We start from the raw sequence: 22381 nt of genomic DNA, 5'->3' as shown, positions 1-22381 counted from the left end.
GTCACTGTTTTAGCTCTATGATTTAGTACTTTTTTATTTAAGTAAAAAAGTAATTGTTATTATTGTTTGACTAAAATGAAAAGACAGGTGAATACTGCCAACCACATAAAAGTAGTTATTTTAATGATTGATCACAAAAACGTTTTTCAAACTATGCTATGTCATAGCTTGTATAAATGACATTATAGAATCTTTTTTTTCCAATGACTTCCAAATCAGATTTGCTCGGTTTAAAATTAAACAGATGTTAGTTCTTACTGTCAGTCCTAGAAATATGTTAACTGCAAGTTGAACAGGTTTTTTTGTGGCTAATGCATTATTACCAATAGAATTATGTGAACATTTTTCAATGAATGATAAAATTATTGTAAAGTGTGAATTTGAAAGAAAATAATAGTAGCTTAAATGAAGGACTTCAAATCTAAATTTAAGTTGAATTAAGACTTCCAGCTAACAAAATCTGAATTTTATTTCAAATTTTAAATTTAGATTGACCCAAAATGTTTTTTTTCCACAGTTTAGCTGCAAAATTATACATTAGCAATTCTATAACTCAAATGACAGAGAGAAAAACCAAGCATATGAATCTTTTTCAACATAATTACATGTTAACTCATTTCTGATAGGGTAGAATAGTCTTTCAGTTCAGACATAAGAATGCAGGCATTCAGAAATCTGGAAATATCATAGTGATTATGTACATTTCATCAAACATTTTAAGAATTATTTAATCATACATATTTTAGTTTTCTACAAATGCTCTTTTTTAATTTTCCATTTTCTATGTCTCCACTTCTTTTCACATCAGATCTCCAGATACATTTCTTCTGATTTCAATCCTGTTAAAATCAAGGCTTTGATCTATATCTTCACATTCCATGGTGCAGCCATGGATTTATAGAACTCTGATCAAGAGTAAGAAACATCTTAAATTCACCTGTAAGTACAGACAGGAAACACATTTAGTTTGTTATATATTAGTGTCCTCACATATGTTATTCGTTACCTTCTGGTACACCACAAGGCTTCCTCTTTCAAGCCTGCCCTGCTCTCACATGAGGCTTAAAACAATGTAATAGAAGGTGAATCTAGGAATGTTATTTGAAGAGAGAAGGCATCTATCTGGTTTTGGGATTATTGAAATATGTAATTTATTCTAAACTTATAATTTAAGAGATTTGAGATAGTTTTGCACAATGGAATAGGGAGAATTTAAGTTAGAATTTCACATTCAGATAGATTTAAGTGCAACTGTAAATTAAAATGTCTTTCTTTTCTGATATTATAAGTGACTGATTCTATAGTATTAGCTTCAAAAAAACTTTTTAGAAGTTGCCTTCGATTAAAGACAACTTCTTAGACTAAAGAAATTAGATGTGTTAGAATTATGTGTGCTCTTTGTTCTTCATTACCATTGGAAAAAAAAGACCAGAAATAATGAATGTAAATGGCAGGTAGGAAGATTTGAAACAGATATTAGAAAAAAATTGCTAACTGTAATGGTAGTCCCAGAATATATTGCCTAGAAATGCTGTGGAATCTCCATCATTGGAGAGTTTAACAAACAGGGTAGACAAACATTTGTCAAAGCTAATTCAGGTATAGTTGATCATATTTTGGAGTGGAGGAATGGATGGGATGACCTTATAACATCCCTTTCAACTGAGTTTTCTATGACATTTTTGCTTTGGTTAACTGTTTAGTGAGAGAAAGTCTTCTGGAAGGAATTCTTTCAACAGCATTAGCATCATAATCCTATTTCACTGTTAAAGGTAGAGGACCTTTAGAAGCTTGAGGAAAAGCTATACCTATCTTTTACCACACATCTTAGTTGTAGCTAAAGTGTTACCTTAAGCTAGTAATTTGAATCAGTTCATAGAGCTCAATGGCATGGTCAAATGTAAAACATTGTTGTCTGCAGTTGCATCTCTTATAAACTTAGCTAATTGTGGTACATTTGACATGGTTTTTAAGAAGCCAACAGACTGAGATTACAGGCACCCCAAGGTGTATTCATTAGACTGTTGTTTGAGTGTCTGGGAGCTCAGAAGTTTTAGCACAGTTGTTTTGGATATAAAGCTTTATTTCACATATTTAATACCCACATGAGGCAATCCATTAAATTTTTGTGGTCTCTACAGTAATAGATTCTTAGAACCCCATGCGTGTTAATATGACCTTATAATGCGTTTCAGTACTCAAATTGTTCCATGAGAATGTTGTTATGAGTTATTATGCAGTCAAGTGGATTCTGGCAGGATTTGTAAGTTGTTTTGAAACTCTGGTGGAGGATCTGGTCCAAAGTTCATCACCCAAAAGGCCTGTATGACAATATGAATGTCTTATGTTTGCAGGTATCACTGACGAACTTACTTAAATGATGCAGATATTTCAGTGACTATATTGTAATGTTAGAAGATGTTCTAACATGTGAAAAAAACTGTTCTAGTAACTGTCAGCATTTTTTAAGATTAAGCTCTTTGGCATAAGTACTATCTATTACAGTGTATTTGTTCTGTGCACGAGAATCACAAAAAATGCTAATTGTAACAGACATCTGGAGATCGTGTAGTGTAACTCCCAAGTGAAGTAGGATTATAACCATCACAAGATCAGCTCAGCCACTGCTTCGTCTAGCCAAGTCTTGAAAACCTGAGATTTCACAGTCCCTCTGTTCCAGGGCTGTGCTATCCTCCTGGTGATAAAGTATTTCTGATCATCTGCTGTGAATCTCCCAAGCTGCAAATGTAGGCAATTTCACCTTGTTTTACTGTGTGCCACCACTGAAAAAGTTTGATTCCATCACCATTGTAACTCCTCTTCAAGTAGCTGGAAGTTGCTTTTGGATTGCTCCTAAACCTCTTTTCTCAAGACTAAACTGGTCAGGCTCCCTCAAGCTCTCCTTGTACATCAGTGCTGCAGGCCACTGAACACCTTGGTAGCCATTTGCAGGATCCTGTCCACTTTCTAAATGTCCCTCTTGAACTGAGGGTCCCCAGAACTGCACACTGTATTCTGGGTAAATATGTTTTGAACCAAAAAATATGGTTTCAATTTTGATAATTTTTGCAGTGGAAGTAATAATTAAAAGCATTAATCTAAAATCAACAACAGGTTTCTGAATAAAGCTGATCTCTAATATGTAAACCAAAGGAAAGAAACAAAAAGAAAACTTAGCAAGAAGTAGAAGAGATTTGTGAAAATGTATCATAAAAAGCTTATTTATTTGGCTACCTAAAATCTTGAAAGATATTATATATGACCGCACACATAACTTTCATGCAAGTTGACTTAATTTAGGTCAAGTCTGAAAGGCTACTGAAATGAAACTTTGGAAAGAGAGCTAATTCAACCTCAAATAGGTAGATTGACATCTTCAAGTAATAAGCAGCTATAGCCGTATTTTATTTAAAATGCTTTACTAGTAACTTAAAATGCATTGTCTGTAAGAAACTCAGTAAAAGAAAATATATAAATAAAGAAAAAAAAGAAAATATAGCTCATATCCCACAACTCCCTGGAAATTCTCAGTATGTTCTGGTCTCTGCATGAATGTCCATCATTATCTCTATCTTTCTTCAATTTTTCTTCACCTAGAACTGAGACTTTTAGGCTTAACTGTCTTTTAGGAGGGGGGGCTGGTTTTAGAAGTGCATATCTGTTTAATGGTGATTATAGTATTCTGAGCTGTAATCGAAAATGAAAAATTTCAACAAAATAATGTAGTATTTGGGATAATATAGTTTTATAGCCAGATATGACACGACATTTGTACATTTTTCTATTATGTGTTTTGTAAATCAGTTGCTTGGTTAAAACCACGTAAAATATCTGTGCACAGATCTGAACTGTTGAACATTACTGTTCACAGAAAATTATAATACAGATTGTCATCTTAGAAAAATCAAATTTGTGGATATTTGGTGGGAGAAAGAATGAGAAAATGTTGGAAACTAAAAGAGGAGAGAGCTGTATGTGTTTATTGTAAGAAGGCACTGATGGAGAAAGCTGTTTGCTTCTAAAAGAGCTTTTTTTTAAAAAAATGAGGAAAATAGACAAACTTTAGAAATGTTTGTTAATACCCACCTACACATTTCAGGTAGTAGATCATGGAGTGATAGTTGTTTAATATGCCCAGAGGAGGCTCCAAGAAATAAGTCATATAGCAGACAGGATCAAGGGGTAAGACCTCAGAGTCTAGTTAATTCTGCCAGTCTTGTTGAAAACATTTCCATATGGTTGCACTGACAACTTTACCATAAAACATCATGCTTAGACCTTCATTAATCTGTACAATCAGCTGGCTAAAGGATACTGCATTTTAGTAAGTATTTAAAAAGAAATACAAGTAATACTGAAAAACAGACTTTAAAGACAAACCAATAACCTGGCTGGCATTGCTGTGGACTGTCATGAGAGGCTTGGTCTGAAAGGTGATTTTCAGGGCCCTTCATACTTCTCCAGAACTTTTCTCATTCTCTTTTGCATGAGCTAGGATTTAGAATTTGGCATGACCAGTGCTCAGGAGAACAGTCCTTGGAAACCTTTCTCACTGCTGGCAGGGAGTATGAGATACTCTCTTGTTCCTTTGATAGTTAATCATAGATGTTTCTGTACTGGAATGCTGTATGACTTGTAGAGCTAGTTAAAAAATACACTCTTTTTTTCCATCTACAATTCTGATGTATCAAACCAGCAATTTTTTGTCATTGTTTTGAGTCTACCAGGCAATAACTGTACTGAAGAGGTGGATACATGAAAATATCTCTTAGTGAAACCATGCTAACTTAACTTTGAGATTTCTGTTAATTTGCTGTGGAATGCCAGGTTTGACATTATCATTTGTGACTGGTTTTGTTTAACAAAATAGACAACCTGGACTCAAATGTTATAAAGAGTCTTAAAGTATTAGCTTGTATAAAGAAATCTTTACTTGTGTGACTTAAGGATTGTACATACCTGTAAATGAAAGGATTTAAAAAGTCATGGAGAATTCTTAGATTGTCTGGGGATTGCATATTCCTGTAGACCTGATCAACAAGATAGAAAAATTTAGTTCTTAAAACAACAGCTATTATTATAATAGATATTTACAATAACATCTCTCCCATCATTTCATCCCACCCAGCTCCTCTAGATCTGACATGCAAATAATTTGCCCCAGTAATATTTTCCCCCATAAATAGTAATTTCATTTTTCTTTTTTATCCACATTCTCAAAATATGTATTTATTTTTAGCAATCATCTCTGTTTCAGTAAGGGGTAAATGTTAGAAACTCTTGTCTCTGCTGTGCAGATTCTGATGGAACTTCACATACAGTATCGTGTTACTGTCACGTGAACATTGCCTTCCAAATACTGCAATAAGATTGTGATTGGAAATGGAGTAGATTAGAGCTGCCTCATTTCTGACCTGTTCCGTGTGCTCATAGAGCTGTTGGCAGTTGTTTAAAATCAGCCTAAAATACATATTAGAGAAAATTTTCTGTAAGAGACAATAATAATATTCTGGGTTAGGCTACTCTGACACATCCTTATGCATTTGATCTTTTTGTTTTCCCACAGTCAGTTAAATATGCTTGTGTTGCACATAAAAGTTGAAAAGAAGATACCTTTTTGCTTTAATACATGCTTTTTAAATATAATCCTGTTGTCCCTCTGAGGGAGGAATTAATGTGGGAGAATAATTAATATTTTCATCATGAAAATTTGATTCTTTTTACTATTTTTTCACAATAAAGAACTATGGAGAAAGATGGAATATTATAATAGCCACAGCTAAAATAAAAGGAAATTTGAATTTATACATTTATGAACACCAATATGCTGTTGAGTCCCACATTTCATTTCATATTTTTAAATTTCCCATGAGTGGTTGACTTAATCATCGCGAATAACAACAAGCTGTCAACTAATTATTACTTCCAATAGTAATTTGGTAAGAGAACAATCTAAACAGACAAATAATGGGCAAATTAAAGCAAATGTGAGAAGAAATGTGTAGAGAAAAAAAGAATCTTAAGACATTTTCACTAGTCAAATATAGCATTAATGAAACAAATAAAGATATGCGTGTAGTATAGAAAATACCCGCAGAAGATTCTTGCGGTTTCCAATCCTACTACCTGTTCTTTCTTATAGTTGTCAGAAAATATTACTTGAATGACCTGTGCTGTTAGCTATGATGCTAACGGGCCGTGCTTCTTGGGGTGATTTCATTCTCTGAACTACGATTCTACCACAGCTGGCTTTGAAATAACTTTCCTCAATTGTGTATCTTTGGAGTAAACAGGAGGTACTAAAGCCTCTTCCCCTTCATAACTGTAACATAGGGACATGCTGGAAGATCCAAAAATATCTTTTATTTGTTTCAGAGGACCATCTAAAACAAAAATTGTACAAGAAAATGAGGCAAAGCGGCATCACAAATGGCTGAATCTGCACTCAGACTGGAAGAATACAAACGCATCCACTTTACACGCCCTTCTAGTGAATGGGTAAGGAACAGTTAAATGAGATTTTATTTCACTTCTGTGGATAGTCATGTACCGTTGAAGGATGACAGACTCTTTTTGGTAAGCTCTTTTTTTGCAAGGTATCTGCATATATGTACTCATGTAACTTGTTAAGATGCAGTCTATGATGACTTTAATGTTTATTAGAACTGTAGTCCCTTTCGGGTCATCCTTGTGAATCCTCAGGCCTCCATTCTGCAAATCTAAAAACATTTCAGTGATAGGGAGGGGAGGCCCTTGAAGCACCTTGACCAGACAGCTTCATCAAAACCCTCATGACCAAGAAAGTCCAGTAAGTAATATACAGCAAAATCTGAAGCAACATCTTACCTCTGTCTTTGACCCTTGTAGTTTGGGTTCATGCTCTGGAGAGGCCACAGCTTCCTCAAAAGAAGCCATATCCACTTATAGCAGGTTTCCTTAGCAGCTCCTCTTGCTTCTGACAGTGGTCTGTTCTTTTTAGCTAGCTCTACTAAACAGGGAGTTGCTAATGATAAGCCAGGCTTCAGCCATGGCTGAGATATTTGAAGTGGGACTATCAGAATAAAGAGCCAATGAACTAATTCAAGCATTGAAAACAAACGGTGGGAAAGCCATCTGTGACCCTGTTCTTCAAAAAGTAGATCTGTTCTTTGCTCTTTCAAATGCTTAGAAAGAGATTTCAGAACAGGCTTCCAAAACATCCTTCCTCCATAGAAAATACTTCCATTTCACAAGAAAAAAATGACTTGGCTAAATGCAGATGGCAGAGGTACAATACATGTGCGAAGAAACAGATCTGAGGAATACATCTACTTTTCTTTTGTAGTGATCTGTTATGATCTGTAGGGATCCAGTGGCTGATTTATTCAGCAGAATAAAATTGAATGAGATTGTGTCTGCAAGTGTCTACATATGCTTTCCTACATCAGTTTTGTAATAGTTCTGTTTTACATTAGTATTTTACCCATTGATTTAAGTTCATTTATAGCTATTGAACTAGAAAAAGGACTGTTATGGGGTGGTTCCTGACACTTCAAAATTTTATTGTCACTCCCTTCTTTTCCTTTCTCACAGTCTCTTTCTCCTGGCCTAAGAATATCTAAGTGCTTTTCTTTAGACTAATACAATAATAAACATCCTAGGCTGTTATCAGGTGCAAAGGGAGATTCATGATTATATTCTGTTAGGTTATTAAAGTGCAAAGCAGGAATTTCAAGGTGCTTTGACACATTTGAAAGTGGTCAGCTAGGATCTACCTCAAAATTCTTCTTAATTTTGAAAAATACTTCAAAATACCTTCTACTTAACAGAAGATCTAGTCTCACCCCCAGTGCAAGTTAAAGCATAAAAATCATCACTAATGAGGATAATTGATAGAGCCATCGCAGAAATGAAAGTAAGGTGTAGGAACAGATGTTTCAGACTCCCAGAATCTGAAAAATGGGTAACAACAAGGTCAGAAGCCAGGATCTTGCATGAAGATTGAGGCTGTTTTTCTTTTTGACTCTGTCAGGCTGCCTCGTCCTCACTGGCTGTGGGCAAGCTGCAGAGCAGGTGCACCCATAGTCTGATCTCCCAGTCATCCAACTGAAGGGCATGCTGGGGCACGTCATGGCTTCCTCTCTTTTCTTATACCTGGCTCCCCTTCCAGTACAAAGCAAATTTTGCAGGGGATAATATGCGTTTGGTCCCTTCCCAGCATGAACTGAGGACAAGCCTAGGAGCTGGGAAGTGCTCCTGGGCTCCACAGTCTAGGTGTATTCATCTGGATCAGCTTCAGCAGGCAAAATGTCTGTGCCAGAAACTTTGGCAAAAACTAGCAAATATACCGGTATTTTCATAGAAGTTTGTTGAGCAGGCATGTCAGAGTGCAGACATTGTGCGCATAACAGCTTACAGTTTTTTAGGAGACTGGCTATTTGATCACAAGTCAAAGAAACTTCCAGGGATGGGAGTAATTTATTCTCATGAGTGTGGCTGCCTCAGTTATAGTCGGTATTATTTTTTTTATGCAGTACAAATGCTCCTCAGAGTTGTGCACAGTTGGGTGTCTTCTTTGAAATCGGTCATGCATCTTCAAGAACAGAATTCTATGGTCAGTGTTTTCAGGCTGAAGAGGAACAGATTGCAGGCTGATTTGTACAGTATACAAATGGGCTATCTGGAATGTAAGGGGCAAGGGCCTGGCCGAAACACAGATCCACGCCTGGGTCCTTGCCCTAATCTGGTGAGCTTGTTGACATAGTGATGTTAGTATACAGTTAAATGGAGTGCAGTACTTAAACTGAGTGCAGCCTCTTTTCAAGTGGTTGCAACTTTAAAATTACTGCCTAGTTACTGATATTACAACCTTCAAATAATTACTTGAGGAATAGCTAATCCCTGCATACACTCTAATTCAGCTCTGCATCTGCCTCAGAAAAACACATATGTGCCAGGAATAAAAAAATAATGGAAATAGTGATGGTAGGAACAAAAAAGCAGTCAGATAGCTGAGCCACAGTGGTCTCTGTTTCAACAAGGATACCCCTTCATTTAACAAAGAATTCATTCTTTCCCACTTGAAAATTTTCAACAGAAGTGATTACTTTCTGTTGTCTTAATACATTTGCAAATTTCCTGGGTTTTCATCAAAGTATCCCAGCTTCTAGGGCAGACATTTTCATCAAAGATGTTCCAAAAATTTTTCTATCCTTCAGCTACAAGAAGAGTAGGACAGCAATATCTGTGCTTTCAGGTGCCATAAATTAAGAACTGACAGAACGTACCTCTCAGCTGACCTCAGAGCTGGATCAGTGCCCAGAGAAAGAGGTAGTCTGCAAAATATGTAGCACCCAGTCATGAAGTGCATAAAAAGCTGAACTAATATTTTGAATTGTCTCCAGACACTGGGAGATGTTGATGTTTCTGATATAAGAAAGTCTTTGTGTTTCTTTATACAGTTTGGGGATATTTTAACAGCTGATTCATAACAGTAGCTACAGTATCTGTGCTGATACACAAATTACCAAAAATTACATCAGCTAATTGAGATTTCCATGATGTTTTTGTTTTGATATTTAGGCAGATGTGTCGAAGCAGCAGCAAAGTGTCTCTTCTCTGTACTAAAGAAGGTAAGAGAACTGTATCTTTCTGGCAAAACAGACATAGCAAATTGTATTTAGGCTCTTAAGACGTGTTTTTCAAGACATGTCAAAATATACTTTAAAAAATGCAGATGCTTAATGTGGATTTATTCTGAAATTTACTAGATCTCTGTAACCTCCAATTTTGCATTGCTTTTTTCTTCTATATTCAATTTCATCAGCTTTCCTCTTTTGCAGTAAATTGTCAATTGCAGTAGCCTAATCCTGCTCTCACTCCTGCAAAATGAATTTGGTCAGCAGTCAGGTTTCAGAAATTAATTTTACAGAAAATTCCTTGTTGCCAAAAAAATTCTTTACCACCAGAGTGGTTAGCAGGCCATTTACCTGCAAGTTTAAGCTGTGATCTGTTTGTAGCTGTGAAACTCAAGGGAACAAAGGAACCAAAGGAGAAAGCCACAGATAAATTTGTGGGCACAGCAGACTGTATAAATTTAAGTGGTTTGAAAATACACAAATTCGTTATCTTGAATTCATTACCTTGTTCTACAAACAAGGATAGCATTGCTGAAAAACACTTTAAAAATAAATTAGCTTGACACTGGGAAGAATAATCACAAAATGAGACCAATATTTGGGAAACTGATCAAAATATTTACTACTTTTACCAGGAAAAAAAAATCATAGGAGTCTGTTAAAGGTGTCCTCCTAACATATGTTGCTTTCAGTACACTTAAAACTGTATGCCCTCTGAAGTTACCTAAGGGAGCACAGTAAGAATTATACGGTACAAATCACCATTTCTCCAATTTATTTCTTCCTCACTAAACTCCCACATGTACAATAGCAGCAATTCTCCCTTGGGACGTTGATTGCAGAAACTGGTGGCATTCATTCATTCTCTAAAACAGATTGAGTACAAATAATAAGATAAATCATAGAATAATATTTATCCTCAGTCTGAGTATAAATAATAAGTCTATCACTTTACAGATCCAGAATATAAAGTGAACAAAAAGTGAAGGGCTAAACATATTTAAAATAGTAATTCCTGGCAGATAGCACTCTGATACAATTCCCAAGGGGAGTAGCATATAAAGTAGAATGAGTAGAGTACTAGAGTATCTTCAAATATTTTCCCTTGGTAATTTTGATGAATAAAGCAAGCTTTCTGTCTTGCAGATAAGTAAGTAGTATTACATTTGGCTAAGAGCTGGGCTTAAGCAAAGGCTTTTTATTGCTGAGCTAATTTTGCAGAAGGAGTTCGTATTGATAGTACAAAGTAGCCCAACGTGCTGGTAGCTGACAGAAGCACAATGAAACAAAACCAAAAAGCCTTCCCAAGGGTTGCTGCGTACCTCTGGTGTTTAGAGAAAGAAGGCCAACTTCCCTCATGTTAGCTTGGTTCATATTTTAATTTGTCTAGGCTGAGCCATCAAATTTAATCTCAGGAGAGCAAATCGTTTGATATAAAGGAAGGACTAAATGGTTCGATGGGTTGGATGTTAATGTGTGATTGCTGAGGATTTTATTGTATTGTGCAGTGTAATTTAATGACTCTGTCAGCATTGTTCTGTGCCCAGGTTTCCTCCACAGCAACCTGTACACTCTGTGTTCATGGTAGCAAGTAAATCCCTGCTGTGTCTGTTCCTCATTAGATTGTGGCCGTCGCCCAGCCGCTCGCATGAGCAAGAGAATCCTTGGTGGCAGGACCAGTCGCCCAGGCCGATGGCCGTGGCAATGCTCTCTGCAGAGTGAGCCAAGTGGACACATTTGTGGCTGTGTTTTGATTGCAAAGAGATGGGTCTTGACAGTAGCGCATTGCTTTGAAGGGTAAGAAGGGCTAAGACAGTTTTACTCTTTGTATGCAAATTAGATATAACTTGCACACGAAAATTACCAAGCCCTCCCTCCCCCACCAAACACCCTGGTGGTAGGTGGTAAACTTTGCGAATAGCTAATCACAGAGGCTTATATTTGGAGACTAAAAGGGAACGTGAATGATACAAAAGAGCATCAGCTGAGGTTCTGATGTGCTTTTTTTTTCACTGCTGGTGCCTACTGCTAATGAAAGGTAAAAGAAAGAAGCAGATTTAACTTTCAGCAGAAAATTCAGGAAAGAAAATGCAAAACACTAATCCTCTCTAATCCTGTAACTCATACAAATGCCATAGATTAAAGAAAACATTCTGGGATTAGCACAGAAATGGCCCTAGACAAAATGCTGTGCTCATTTTTCAAAATAAAAAATGAATATTCACTCACAATGTAACTAACATCCTGACGTTTACTGTCTTTTCTAATTAAAAACTTGCCAGATCTTTATTATGACTGTCAATCACTTAAAAAGTGATTAATTACTACTCAGTGCCTCATGGTATCTGAGGTCCTGTGGTGGATGGACTGTCTGGAGAGCAGGGGAATTTTGTGTATCTTAGAAATAGTCTTAATCATTTTCAGCTTTTCAGTGCTAACCACCATTTCTTTTTAATGAAATACAAAATTTGGGATGAAGCTTATTATCTTATTTGTTTTGTCTTGCACCAAAGTTTTTCAATTGGGTTTCTAAAGATAATAAAATTGTGCTCTTCTGATGTAGTTGGCAAGTACTTTTTTGCTAGGTGGTGGTCACGAGTGCTTAATCCTGCTCACAAATGGTACTTGCTCATTGAAAAATTTGGACTAAACACTTCTCTTCCAGTTTAAGCCACTAGAAATTCTGTGGTAAGCATGAAAGAAGATGGTACTTCAGTTTCATCTTGATTGCTATTTCTCTATCACTTTAATTAGTCCCCTTTTCAGGAATAATTTCAATTCTATCTTTTAAATTTCTGGAACAACAATTTCCTTGACCTTTGGGTTGGATTTTCTTTTTTTTTTCTTTCTTTCCACCCCCTTGTTCTTGGTAAAATTTGCAGCAGAGACAGTCTCTGGCTCTTGTCTCCAGGCCAGAAAACAAATCAGTGATAGCATGAGTATTTTAGTGCAAGGCTATTTAAAGAAATGCTAGAGAAGTTAATATTGGAGACACCTCAGTTCTGACTATCAAAATCTGTATCAGAAACTCTTGATCATATCAAGCCTTAAGGATGCTTAAAAGGAAATGATTCTATTGAGACAAGAGAAAAAAAAAAAAAGCAGAAACTTCAAAGACAAACCCAAATAACTTTCCTTCAAAAATAACAGAGTACTAACTCTGAATAAAAATACAAACAGGAGTATTTTATTTTTCAGATTTTGGGTCCTGCACAAGGATGCCCTCCCTCTCCAAAAAAGACCTCTTTTTTCTAATGTGTTTTTAAGTACAGCTAACTAGTTTCTGGAATATTTATTTACCTTTTGAAGAACTTTTTCTGGTGATCTGAATTAAAGGTTGGGTGATCCTTCATAAATATTGGACTGCTACTGAATTTGATATGTAAGAGATATCTCTCACTAGTGAAAAATAAAGAAGCTATCAGATGTATAAAGTACAAATTCTCCTATTCTATCAAATGTTGAAAGACTGCTACTACATTTTAGAGTTGTTCATTTACTCCAGACATAGGGCTACATAATACCAAAATAAGCTTAGAGTATTATATTGTAAGAGATCTCTTTCACTTTTGTATTCTAAATGCCTTACAGAAGAGACCAAAAATTTTTTGAATACTAAGGTGTCTTGGTTTAATATTCATTGAGGAGTTATATGAACTTCTCTTCTGCCTCCCTGATGAGACTGAGGCTATGTTCCCAGGGGCCTGATATCTTTACACTTTTTAATAGTGCAGTTTCTTACATAAATAGCAAGCTCATTCATTGTCTGATGTTGGTATCATATGTGTTAGAGAGTGGGTTACTATAATGGTGCATTATACACTGTTGTTTAAAACTGCTGTGTTTTCATGTCACAAAACATTTCAAAATCTACCAAACCATGCTAGATAACCCAACAGTTATAAATATTTTCGAAGTGTTCTGGTGCATTAGACAGAAGTATTTTGTGAAGTTTAGGATCCAAAACATGAGGACCACGCATCAGCAATGCAGCAGAAAACATTTATGCAAATGAATACTTGTAGAGGTTATAAATGAAAAAAACTTCATTACGCATGGTATCCATGGCTAATTTCAGAGTAGTTTGAAACAAGCTACATAAAAGCATCCAAGACATTAAGTTCTTTTTCCTCACTGTATGATTATACATTCCAGATGTGACTTCTCATTGCTCAGAGCAATGCTACAAACAGGATAGGATATGAATATTCTTAGCACTTAATGTTGAAACATTATGGAAAAAATGTTCGCAAACTGAGCATGATAGTAAAAAGATCACTATAGAATTTTCATGTAACTTTTAAATCAAAATAGCCTTTATTTAGCAACCAAAACTCTTTACAAATTATAGAAAACAGAATTCTGTTGACTATTTTTGCAAAAAAACCCATAATTTTTGCCTGCTTTGATTTCTACTGCTTTGATTAAGCTTCAGTCCCTGCAAAGGTGCTTAGTCACTGTCTTCCATGAATTGTGAAAATGCTGAGGGTTTTTTGGGGGGGTTTTAGAATCACAGACTAATTAGGAATCCATGACTTCTTACCACCAGTTATGATCAAGAGATGACACGCTCTGAGCCTTTCATGAAGTCCATGTTTTTCGCACATGTCTTGACTGATGGTAATTCAGTCTTTCCACTTGAAACATTGCCATAAGTTTTAATATTCATGGCTATTTACAAAAAAAAGAGGTTGAAACAATTGTGAATAAGAATCAAAGTAACCTTTGATCTTAGGCATAAAGATTGTGCTTGGCACAGACTGGATGCCCAGTAAATAAGAAGGGACTTTTTCCAAGGCTATCATAAAGGATTTAATTTTCATAATTAAATTGCTTCTTTGAGACTTATTTGGGACTGCAACTTGAGTTACTGCTGTCAGCAGCATGTTACTGAACAGCAATGTAATCCCCTGAGAACTGTGTATATGCCCATCAGGGAGCAAGCCCCTACTACTTGGGCTAGATGATTCTCAGAACCTTTGGCATTTAATACAGCAAGTAGGTGTTTATTTATCTTTTGAGAATATGAGCTTGAATTCATTTGATAGCTAGCAGGAAGGAAATGGAAAGCACTATCTTTTGTTACTCAGATCCTAGATGTGATGCCTGAAGTATTTGTTTTACTTGTAGTACTTGTATGTGCAATGTTTTGTGAAATGCAATATGCAAAAAATGAGGGAGAAAAAAATTCTCAGTTACATATTTTCATTTACTATCTTGATTGAAATTTCCCATTTTCCTTCCCCCCTCCCCCTTTTTTAAACAAAGGAGAGAAAATGCAGCTGTTTGGAAAGTAGTATTTGGTATAAGCAATCTGGATCATCCATCAGGCTTCATGCAGACCCGACTAGTGAAGACCATTATCCTGCATCCACGCTACAATAGAGCGGTAGTAGACTATGATATCAGCATTGTAGAACTAAATGAAGATATCATTGAGACGAGTTACGTACGACCTGTCTGTCTACCCAGCAAGGACCAGTTGGTTCAGCCGGACACCTACTGCTACATCACAGGCTGGGGACACATGGGCAACAAAAGTAAGAAAGATGAATGCTTTGGGGATCTGTGGAAATTCTACTAATTTAATCAAATAAGTGATCCCATTACAAAGCTTTATCCACTTATATCTTATTTCTGGATCTTATTACTAAGAACTGCAATTACTCATGAAGGTATCCAGCTATGACCAGAGCCTAACTTTTTTAAATCAGTAGCCTAAATTTAGAGTCTAAAATTCATATTTAAGCAAATGGTTTGATTTTTCAAAAGTGCTGAGGATCTAGGGGTTCCTACCAAGAAAGTCACCTGAAATGGTTATCATTTTACTCATTTAGACTGTGTTCCACACTGTATTGAGAAGGTATCAAATCACTAGTGGGGCATAATAGTCTTAGTTCAGAAGGCAGTGGCTGAAGGCACTGAAAGTATTGGCATACAGGCCTAATGAACTGATTTTTCTTAAACCAAGGTTCTGTGTCACACTTTGGATTTGTGACGTGGGTTATTCCATCCAGGCATAACCACAAGTGTTGTTTTTGTTTTGCTGAACAGAAACATTATTATTTTTTTTTCCCTGTAGCCATTGTAATCCTTGGGTCCCATGACAATAACTTACTTTATGCAAATCTTTGCTTTGACAGAATGAGCCTGCATACATCATATGCAAAATATCCTCACTCCGTTGCACTCAGTCCAATGTGCTTCTCCTTTCTCTATTATAGTAATTACTAGAGAAAGGTATAATTCTGTACACTGGAGAAGGAAATTTTCCTTTCAGTATTGCTTCAGGTGGCATTTCACCTCTAGTAGCCAGGTCATACCTGTGGCAGTAATGAACAAATTGTTCCATTTATATCTGAAAAATCATGTTCTATATTCCTGAACACAGAATTAAATTGCATTTGTGAGGGACAGTCTGTTTACTAGCAGCTCTACCCATCTAAACTTAGCTTTCAGGTAATGGCAGAACAAACAACACAGAATGCTTTTGTACCACTGGCCAGTGGAAAAAGCTCTTTGCTCTCTAATGTGGTTGTGGCAATGTTTTCAAACTTTATCATATAAAGCAGCAAAAAAATCATCATGGCTACATAAGGTTTAGTACTTCATGCTCTAGGTTTAACAGTTTCCTTTTGAATTTGAGCTAGGTCAGCTGTTTAGAGTTGGAAGAGGCCCTGAAGTAGGAAGGGCTCCTGAATGCTCTAGAGTAATTCCAGTAGTAACTTTGAATTCCAATTCCCTGATAAATTCTCTAGATCAAATTTACCCATACTGTAACTCAAAACAGCTGTGACTATACCAACTGTGAACCTGGGAAATACCAGGAAAACTGGGGGATTCTGCCTCTGCCAACGGCTCGAACCTTTCCTACACCTCCCTTATGTTACTTTTTTTTTTTCTTTTGTCCAATACTGCCCCCCATCTTAAAAACAATAATGTAGCACATACAGGTGCACTCCCTCCTCGGTCTGTCAGTGCCGACGTGGAATAAAGTGGAAGTGTGACACAATGTGTGCTTGGTGCTTTTCCAGAATGCAACATACGCACCTCTGGCTCAGGAATGTGAGAATCCTGAGTTCGGTGATGTGGCAGTGCAACAAATCATCTGCTTTCATCTGAGATTTGTGCTAAATGGGAATACTTTTCTCCTTACATTTAATGTATAAGAAGTAATATTTAGAAACCTATTTTAATGGAAATATTTATCCTATCTCAAAGAGACATAACTATTTGTCCATGTGTGTGTAATTTAATGTTTAATTCTGTTTTTCAGTGCCTTTTAAGCTTCAGGAAGGAGAAGTTCGCATCATTTCCTTAGAACAATGCCAGTCATACTTTGACATGAAAACCATCACCAGCAGGATGTTATGTGCTGGCTATGAGTCTGGCACTGTGGACTCTTGCATGGTAGGACACTCTCTAAGAAGAAACTCAGCCACAATTGCTTTTAGAAACCTAAAGTAGACTAGCACTTACTAGATAGAGCATACTTCATCTACTGTAGAAATGATAGCATGGTCAGTTTACGTATTTTAACTCAACATCTGTTATTATTGGTGTAATTAACTCCAGATTATGATTATGAAATGCTGTTTGAAGACTGAGGTTTTCATATGTATTGGTTAAATATTAGACTAGCGTTCTTTTCCTTAGTATGAGCCTTGCACAGCTTTTTTTTTTTTGTACAAATGTAGCAGGGAATAAATAATGGTAATGCTTTGTACTGCTACATAGTTTAGCTGAGCTGCCAGTTTTTAGCGCGGAGTTAGTTAGTTACTTATGAAAAGCAAACCTCTCTAGAAATTGAGCCTTAGCTTTAACTATATGACTGGCTATGTGCATGTGCAGCCCCTGTAGCCTGTGTTTTTCCTTTCATGTTGCAGGGTGACAGTGGAGGACCACTTGTGTGTGAGCAACCCGCAGGGCGCTGGACTTTGTTTGGTTTAACATCTTGGGGCTCTGTCTGCTTTTCCAAGGTTCTGGGACCTGGAGTTTACAGCAATGTGTCACATTTTATTGAGTGGATTGAAAGACAAATATACATCCACACCTTTCTGCTAAACTAGCTCCAGATGGTAAGAAAGAATTCTGCTGACAGACAAAAGGAAAAAGGAATCAGCATTTCAACCCTGAAGATTTTGCAGTCTAGAATCTCCAGGAAAAGGAGTTGCAAGCTGTTAGTTATTCTTGCTGTGGAGCTATGGAATATGCAGTGTATGTTAATGGTAAACCCTCCTGCTGGTGAATATACTTTGGGGGAGACCTAATAATCCTTTTTGATTTTTTCTTTTAGCTGTGTTGTGTTGCTATGCCAAACACAACAGAAGGGTTAAAAGACTCAGACATTTTCTTTCAGTTATTTAAAGCAAGCAGTACCCAGACTAGTAAAACTATAAAATAACCTATTTTAGTACTATTAAATTAGTAGCACATGCAGTTTCACTCAATAGTTGTCAAATTCAGTGCTTTCAGGGGACACTGCCAGGCTCTTTAGTCAGAAGGGCGATACCAGGCATGGCTGCACATACAGTGGAGGGTGCTGCAGAGACGGCTGAGCTTGTGCACCCAGGAAAACAGGCCTAGGTCTTGTGAGGAGCCAGCCACGTGCCCCGCTGTGCCTGAGCTAATGTATTTTTTTTTCCAGGGTGGCTAATTAGCATGGGCATAACCCGGTACTGCCCTGACTCCACTGCTTCTGGTCTCAGAGCCAGTCTGGTATCACTGCAGGGTGCTGTGTGGCAGGGCAGCATTAGATCCATGGAGCATAACTTGAGACACTTGAGTTCGTCATTCAGTTGTTCAGTCTTTTGTCTGTTTTGGCCAGCCAGTTTCTGAGACTTCTGCAGCTCGTTATGCCTGGAAGAAACGCCCATGTCGTGAAAGCAGTACACAGATCAGCATATTTATTAAACCTATGCCCTGTTAGCCTTTTTGAAATAATTTTTTTATATATATATATATAGGGTTCAACCTATAAAAGGTGTAAAAAGGTGTATTGACAATCTCTAAACCGCTAAAACCACATCAGCCTTGGCAATGCCACTGCAACTTCTTCTTCTTCTTCTTTTTTTTTTTTTTTTTTTTTTAAACTCAACAGTGAGCTAGTTTGAGCACCTGGTGAGCTATGGAAAAATGTAGATTTAAAAGTACAAAAGATGCAGTGTGAGCACTTGAACTAAGATGTCTCAGAGCAGTCCTTTAAATACTGGGAAACAGGATATTTTTGGCTAGGTCTTTTCTAATATCTTGCACTGCACGTTTCATTTTGCTTGGCAAGATTAAACAAAATCAATGGGAAAAAGATAAATCTGAATGACAGAAACTTACTTGGAGCTCCTAGGTTCTTCTCAAATTAGTATTATAAATATGTTAAGTAAAATACAATAGCTTCAGCAGGAAAGACTTGGACCTGTGTTCAAATGCTTGATACCCTGACAGACAAGGCAGAATGCTTTGTGCAGTGGATAAAAGGCTAAGCCTTGACTCCAAGAGAGTCTATGACTGAAAAAAACATCACAGTGCAGCTCGGCACCTCTTCATGGTGCCCGAGGGGAGGTGTTTCTAACAACTGCTGTAGATGGCTTTCAGCACACCTCCCTGTTCTGGGGGAATCTGCATCAGGAAGCTGAGGATTATAACAGGAATTTCACTGGGGCGCAGAGCATCTGTAATGTAGGTGTTTTCAGTGCTGTGCCTGGTACCCCTGAATCCAGCCTGAAGCATATAATAAAATTACCCTCTCTGCTACCTCTGGCCTCCATGAAAACATGGCAGGGCCTTGTCATTCCCATTACTGCCATATGGGGAATCAAGCATTAAGTCAGCCAGCCAACTAATAGACATTTCAGGTACTAGTAGTCACATTACAACTAATTTACATTCTTTTAGTGTTTAGTCTGACTTTCAGACTTTAGTGAAAGGTTTACCTTTCTTACATTCTGTATTTTCTCCTTCAATATACCTGATGTTAGATGTATTAGACAGTGGTCTACAGACTATTATTAATAAATACTCAATATTTATGTTATGGGTTCTGAAACTCTATTTATGTGACCATTTTATCACTGTTTCATACTTACAAAGGAAACCCAATGCTTTGCTATTTTCTTCTTTTTTATATTAAGGAAGTTGTTTTTCTCTGTAACACACAGATCTTCTTCTTCTCCCAGCTTCAGTTGAGGATGCAGCTGTGACCATGTTTTTCCATTGAGGGTTATTGATGCCTTTGCCTTAATGTATGGAAACAGCGTATTTCAGTCCCCCTCTTCAGCTTTACTTTGGGGCCAGGTTCTCTGCAGCTGTGACATAGCAAGGTTCAAACAGCAGGAGCTGGTGGCTGAGAGCTACCTGAGAACGTGGCCTGGGGCTGCCCCAGCCAGCCTGCCCCACGGCCCACAGCAGCTGGCCACAAGCAGGATTTCAGCAAGGTTTGTTTTTGGGACACCAAGCCAAAAAGGTATCCCAGAAAGGCCCAGCCTGACAGCTCTCCCCCAAATGAGGTCGTCAGAGGCTTCAAAAACTAGAAAGCACTGGAGAACATATAGTTATTTCATGTAAATATAAGCACTACCAAATGATCAGATGAAAGTAATTCCACATTTTAATAAATTGGGTTTGGCCTGTCACCAGATTCCAAGCAGTCCCTCCCAAGAAACAAGGGAGAGTCCTGCTTAAAACTACTGTCCAGTCCCTGTCTATGACCGGTTTGAAGAAGTTAGAGACTGAGCCCCATCCCAAATGCCTGTACGAGGGAGCAGGAGGATTCTTCCTTTCCCACAGTTTTGTCTGCCACAACATTCCATGTAAAAAGGAAATTTGTAATTTTATAAATGTATTTTTATACTGCTTTTTTTCCTATATGTGCACATAAAACAGGCAAACATACTCCTCCTTCCAGTGTATCAAGCCTCTCCCTGTGTACTGCCATAATGGTTATGATCAAAATTTCAGTTTCTCTTACAAGTGTGCCATAGCTGTACCTCCAAGTGGAGCTACAGTCAAGCAGATGTGTTTCTTTATAGCTGCACTAATAAAAATTTACAATCATTTTCCAAGTAACACCTCTGTTGAAAATGTGTTTTTATTCTTTTTAGAGTTGATGACAATGTGGAGGTGCAAAGAGATTAAGGACAAAGTTATAACTTTAGCAGTCACACTTAAAAATAGCCTTAAAATGATATCTGCATACCCTTCTCTAGCTGTCCAAAGTACCACTGACCGCCCTGTTAGCACCTCAGCTTTTGTGGCAGGTCTGGCACTACACCCACTGTATAATTAACTTTTAGTTTATTCCACATGTATGCATCAACTCAGAATATTACCTCTGCCAGCAATTATTCTGGATTGAATTATTTCTTGTGCAAATCTGAAAAACAAAAATGGAAATGAAACTCCTCTGAACATATTTTGTTATATGACTTTCCTCAGGAATGTAATAAGTTTGAAATAACTATCTCCTGGTAACTGTATGCAGCATTTCAACACCACATACGTATGCTGAAATCTGCACCAGCTTGCAGAAACTGTTAACATTTGCCTTTTAACTAACTGCTGTCAACTTTGTTATTCAGGACCATGTGGGAGACAGTAGAATAACCCCCCCCCCAAAAGCAGAAACATGTAATACAAAAACATACTGAAATTTAGCTATGAGAGCATTCCTAATACAGTCACCTTCAAACGTTCCTGGTTAACTCGTGCTGAGCGCGCCGGGCAGTGTCACCGGCGCAGCGGCAGGGCGCCGCGAGCAGCGCCCGCGCCGTGGTACCTGCTCCGCGGCCCTGGGCTGCAGCCAGCCGGACTGAGCGCAAAGCCACCGCCCCGACGAGCCCCTCGGCTCAGCCAGACCGCGCTCCGCTGCGAGACCGGGCCGTACCTACGGGCCTCGGCTGACTGCCACCTGCAAACGCGTAGTGCTGGTGCTGCTGTTCAAAACAAACAAACAAAACAGACTTTTTTATCTGTAAATCATCTACTGCACATCAAAACACGAGTTAAAGTTGCTGTAAGTGTAGTTACATATTTGGGGGGGTGGGGGGAAAGCTGATGGCTTTTTCTCTTTTAAACTGATGATAATCAAAATTTTAGCTGATCAACGTGGGATGTGCTTTCCTTTATGACAGCTGGAGGACACCTATGAAATGAGCTTGTTTTCAAAACAGAAATGTCATGTCATGCCCAAGTGCAGAAGGACTGCAGAACCAGCAGGGGCTCGAGGCTTCTCCAACGCTAAGAAATAATCTTCCAACTGCTGGGAAGTGAAGGACAAGCTAATCACAGTCACCGTTCGTCTGGAAGCACTTCAGGAAAGGCCAGTTAATATTTTGGTGCTTTTGTTAAAGACTCACTACCCTCATTTCCACCTCAGTAAAAAATAGCAGCAGATCACAGGAGAGAGTTGCTGGATTTTTTTTTTCTGTTGTTTCTCCCCCAAAACCATGAAAGATCAGGTTTTGCATAATGGAAATTTTTCACACAGACTGCTTTTCGAAGTCTTTTTAAAACATACAATACCCAGGATGTAATGAACAATTTCAAGCAATGCTCACTATCAGTGAACCAAAACTTACTTCCAAGGGTGGGGGGGGAGTGTAATTTTGTACTTCAACTGGTACAGAAATACTTAAACTTAGTAACAGCATCATTTCAGATGCAGTTTTAGAAGCACCTACATTGCAAGGCAACCTACAGGACTTTTTAGGCTTAGCTAAAATATTCCTTAAGAATGAACGCTGAAAGTCTCAACAGCACTAACACAGCAA

At 37.6% G+C, this 22381-nt stretch overlaps 1 protein-coding gene and 1 long non-coding RNA gene across 8 annotated transcripts in view; one reads left to right on the top strand and one right to left on the bottom strand.

The window, feature by feature from the left end:
- Positions 1–22012, top strand: part of CORIN (corin, serine peptidase) — a 151820-nt gene extending 129808 nt beyond the window's left edge. For 6 of the 7 annotated variants that reach the window (XM_062575519.1, XM_062575522.1, XM_062575521.1 and 3 more), the window contains 6 exons: positions 6376–6498; positions 9562–9611; positions 11240–11414; positions 14886–15157; positions 16894–17027; positions 17504–20678. In XM_062575519.1, the coding sequence (XP_062431503.1) occupies positions 6376–6498; positions 9562–9611; positions 11240–11414; positions 14886–15157; positions 16894–17027; positions 17504–17686 (937 nt within the window). In that variant the 3' untranslated portion in view covers positions 17687–20678. Of the gene's footprint in view, positions 1–6375; positions 6499–9561; positions 9612–11239; positions 11415–14885; positions 15158–16893; positions 17028–17503; positions 20679–21742 lie in introns of those variants that run through there. The other variant, XM_062575517.1, reaches the window with a different exon arrangement.
- Positions 634–7004, bottom strand: LOC134140408 (uncharacterized). Its single transcript, XR_009958396.1, has 3 exons — positions 6847–7004; positions 4960–5030; positions 634–937 (listed from the first exon to the last, which is right to left on the bottom strand). It is a non-coding gene; the product is annotated as an uncharacterized LOC134140408 (long non-coding RNA).
- Positions 22013–22381: the final 369 nt, after the last annotated feature.

This window comes from Rhea pennata, chromosome 4 (assembly GCF_028389875.1).
Source record: "Rhea pennata isolate bPtePen1 chromosome 4, bPtePen1.pri, whole genome shotgun sequence".
Lineage (NCBI taxonomy): Eukaryota > Metazoa > Chordata > Aves > Rheiformes > Rheidae > Rhea > Rhea pennata.
The sequence above is the reverse complement of the archived record's forward strand: the minus strand, read 5'-3'. Positions and strand labels throughout refer to the sequence as shown.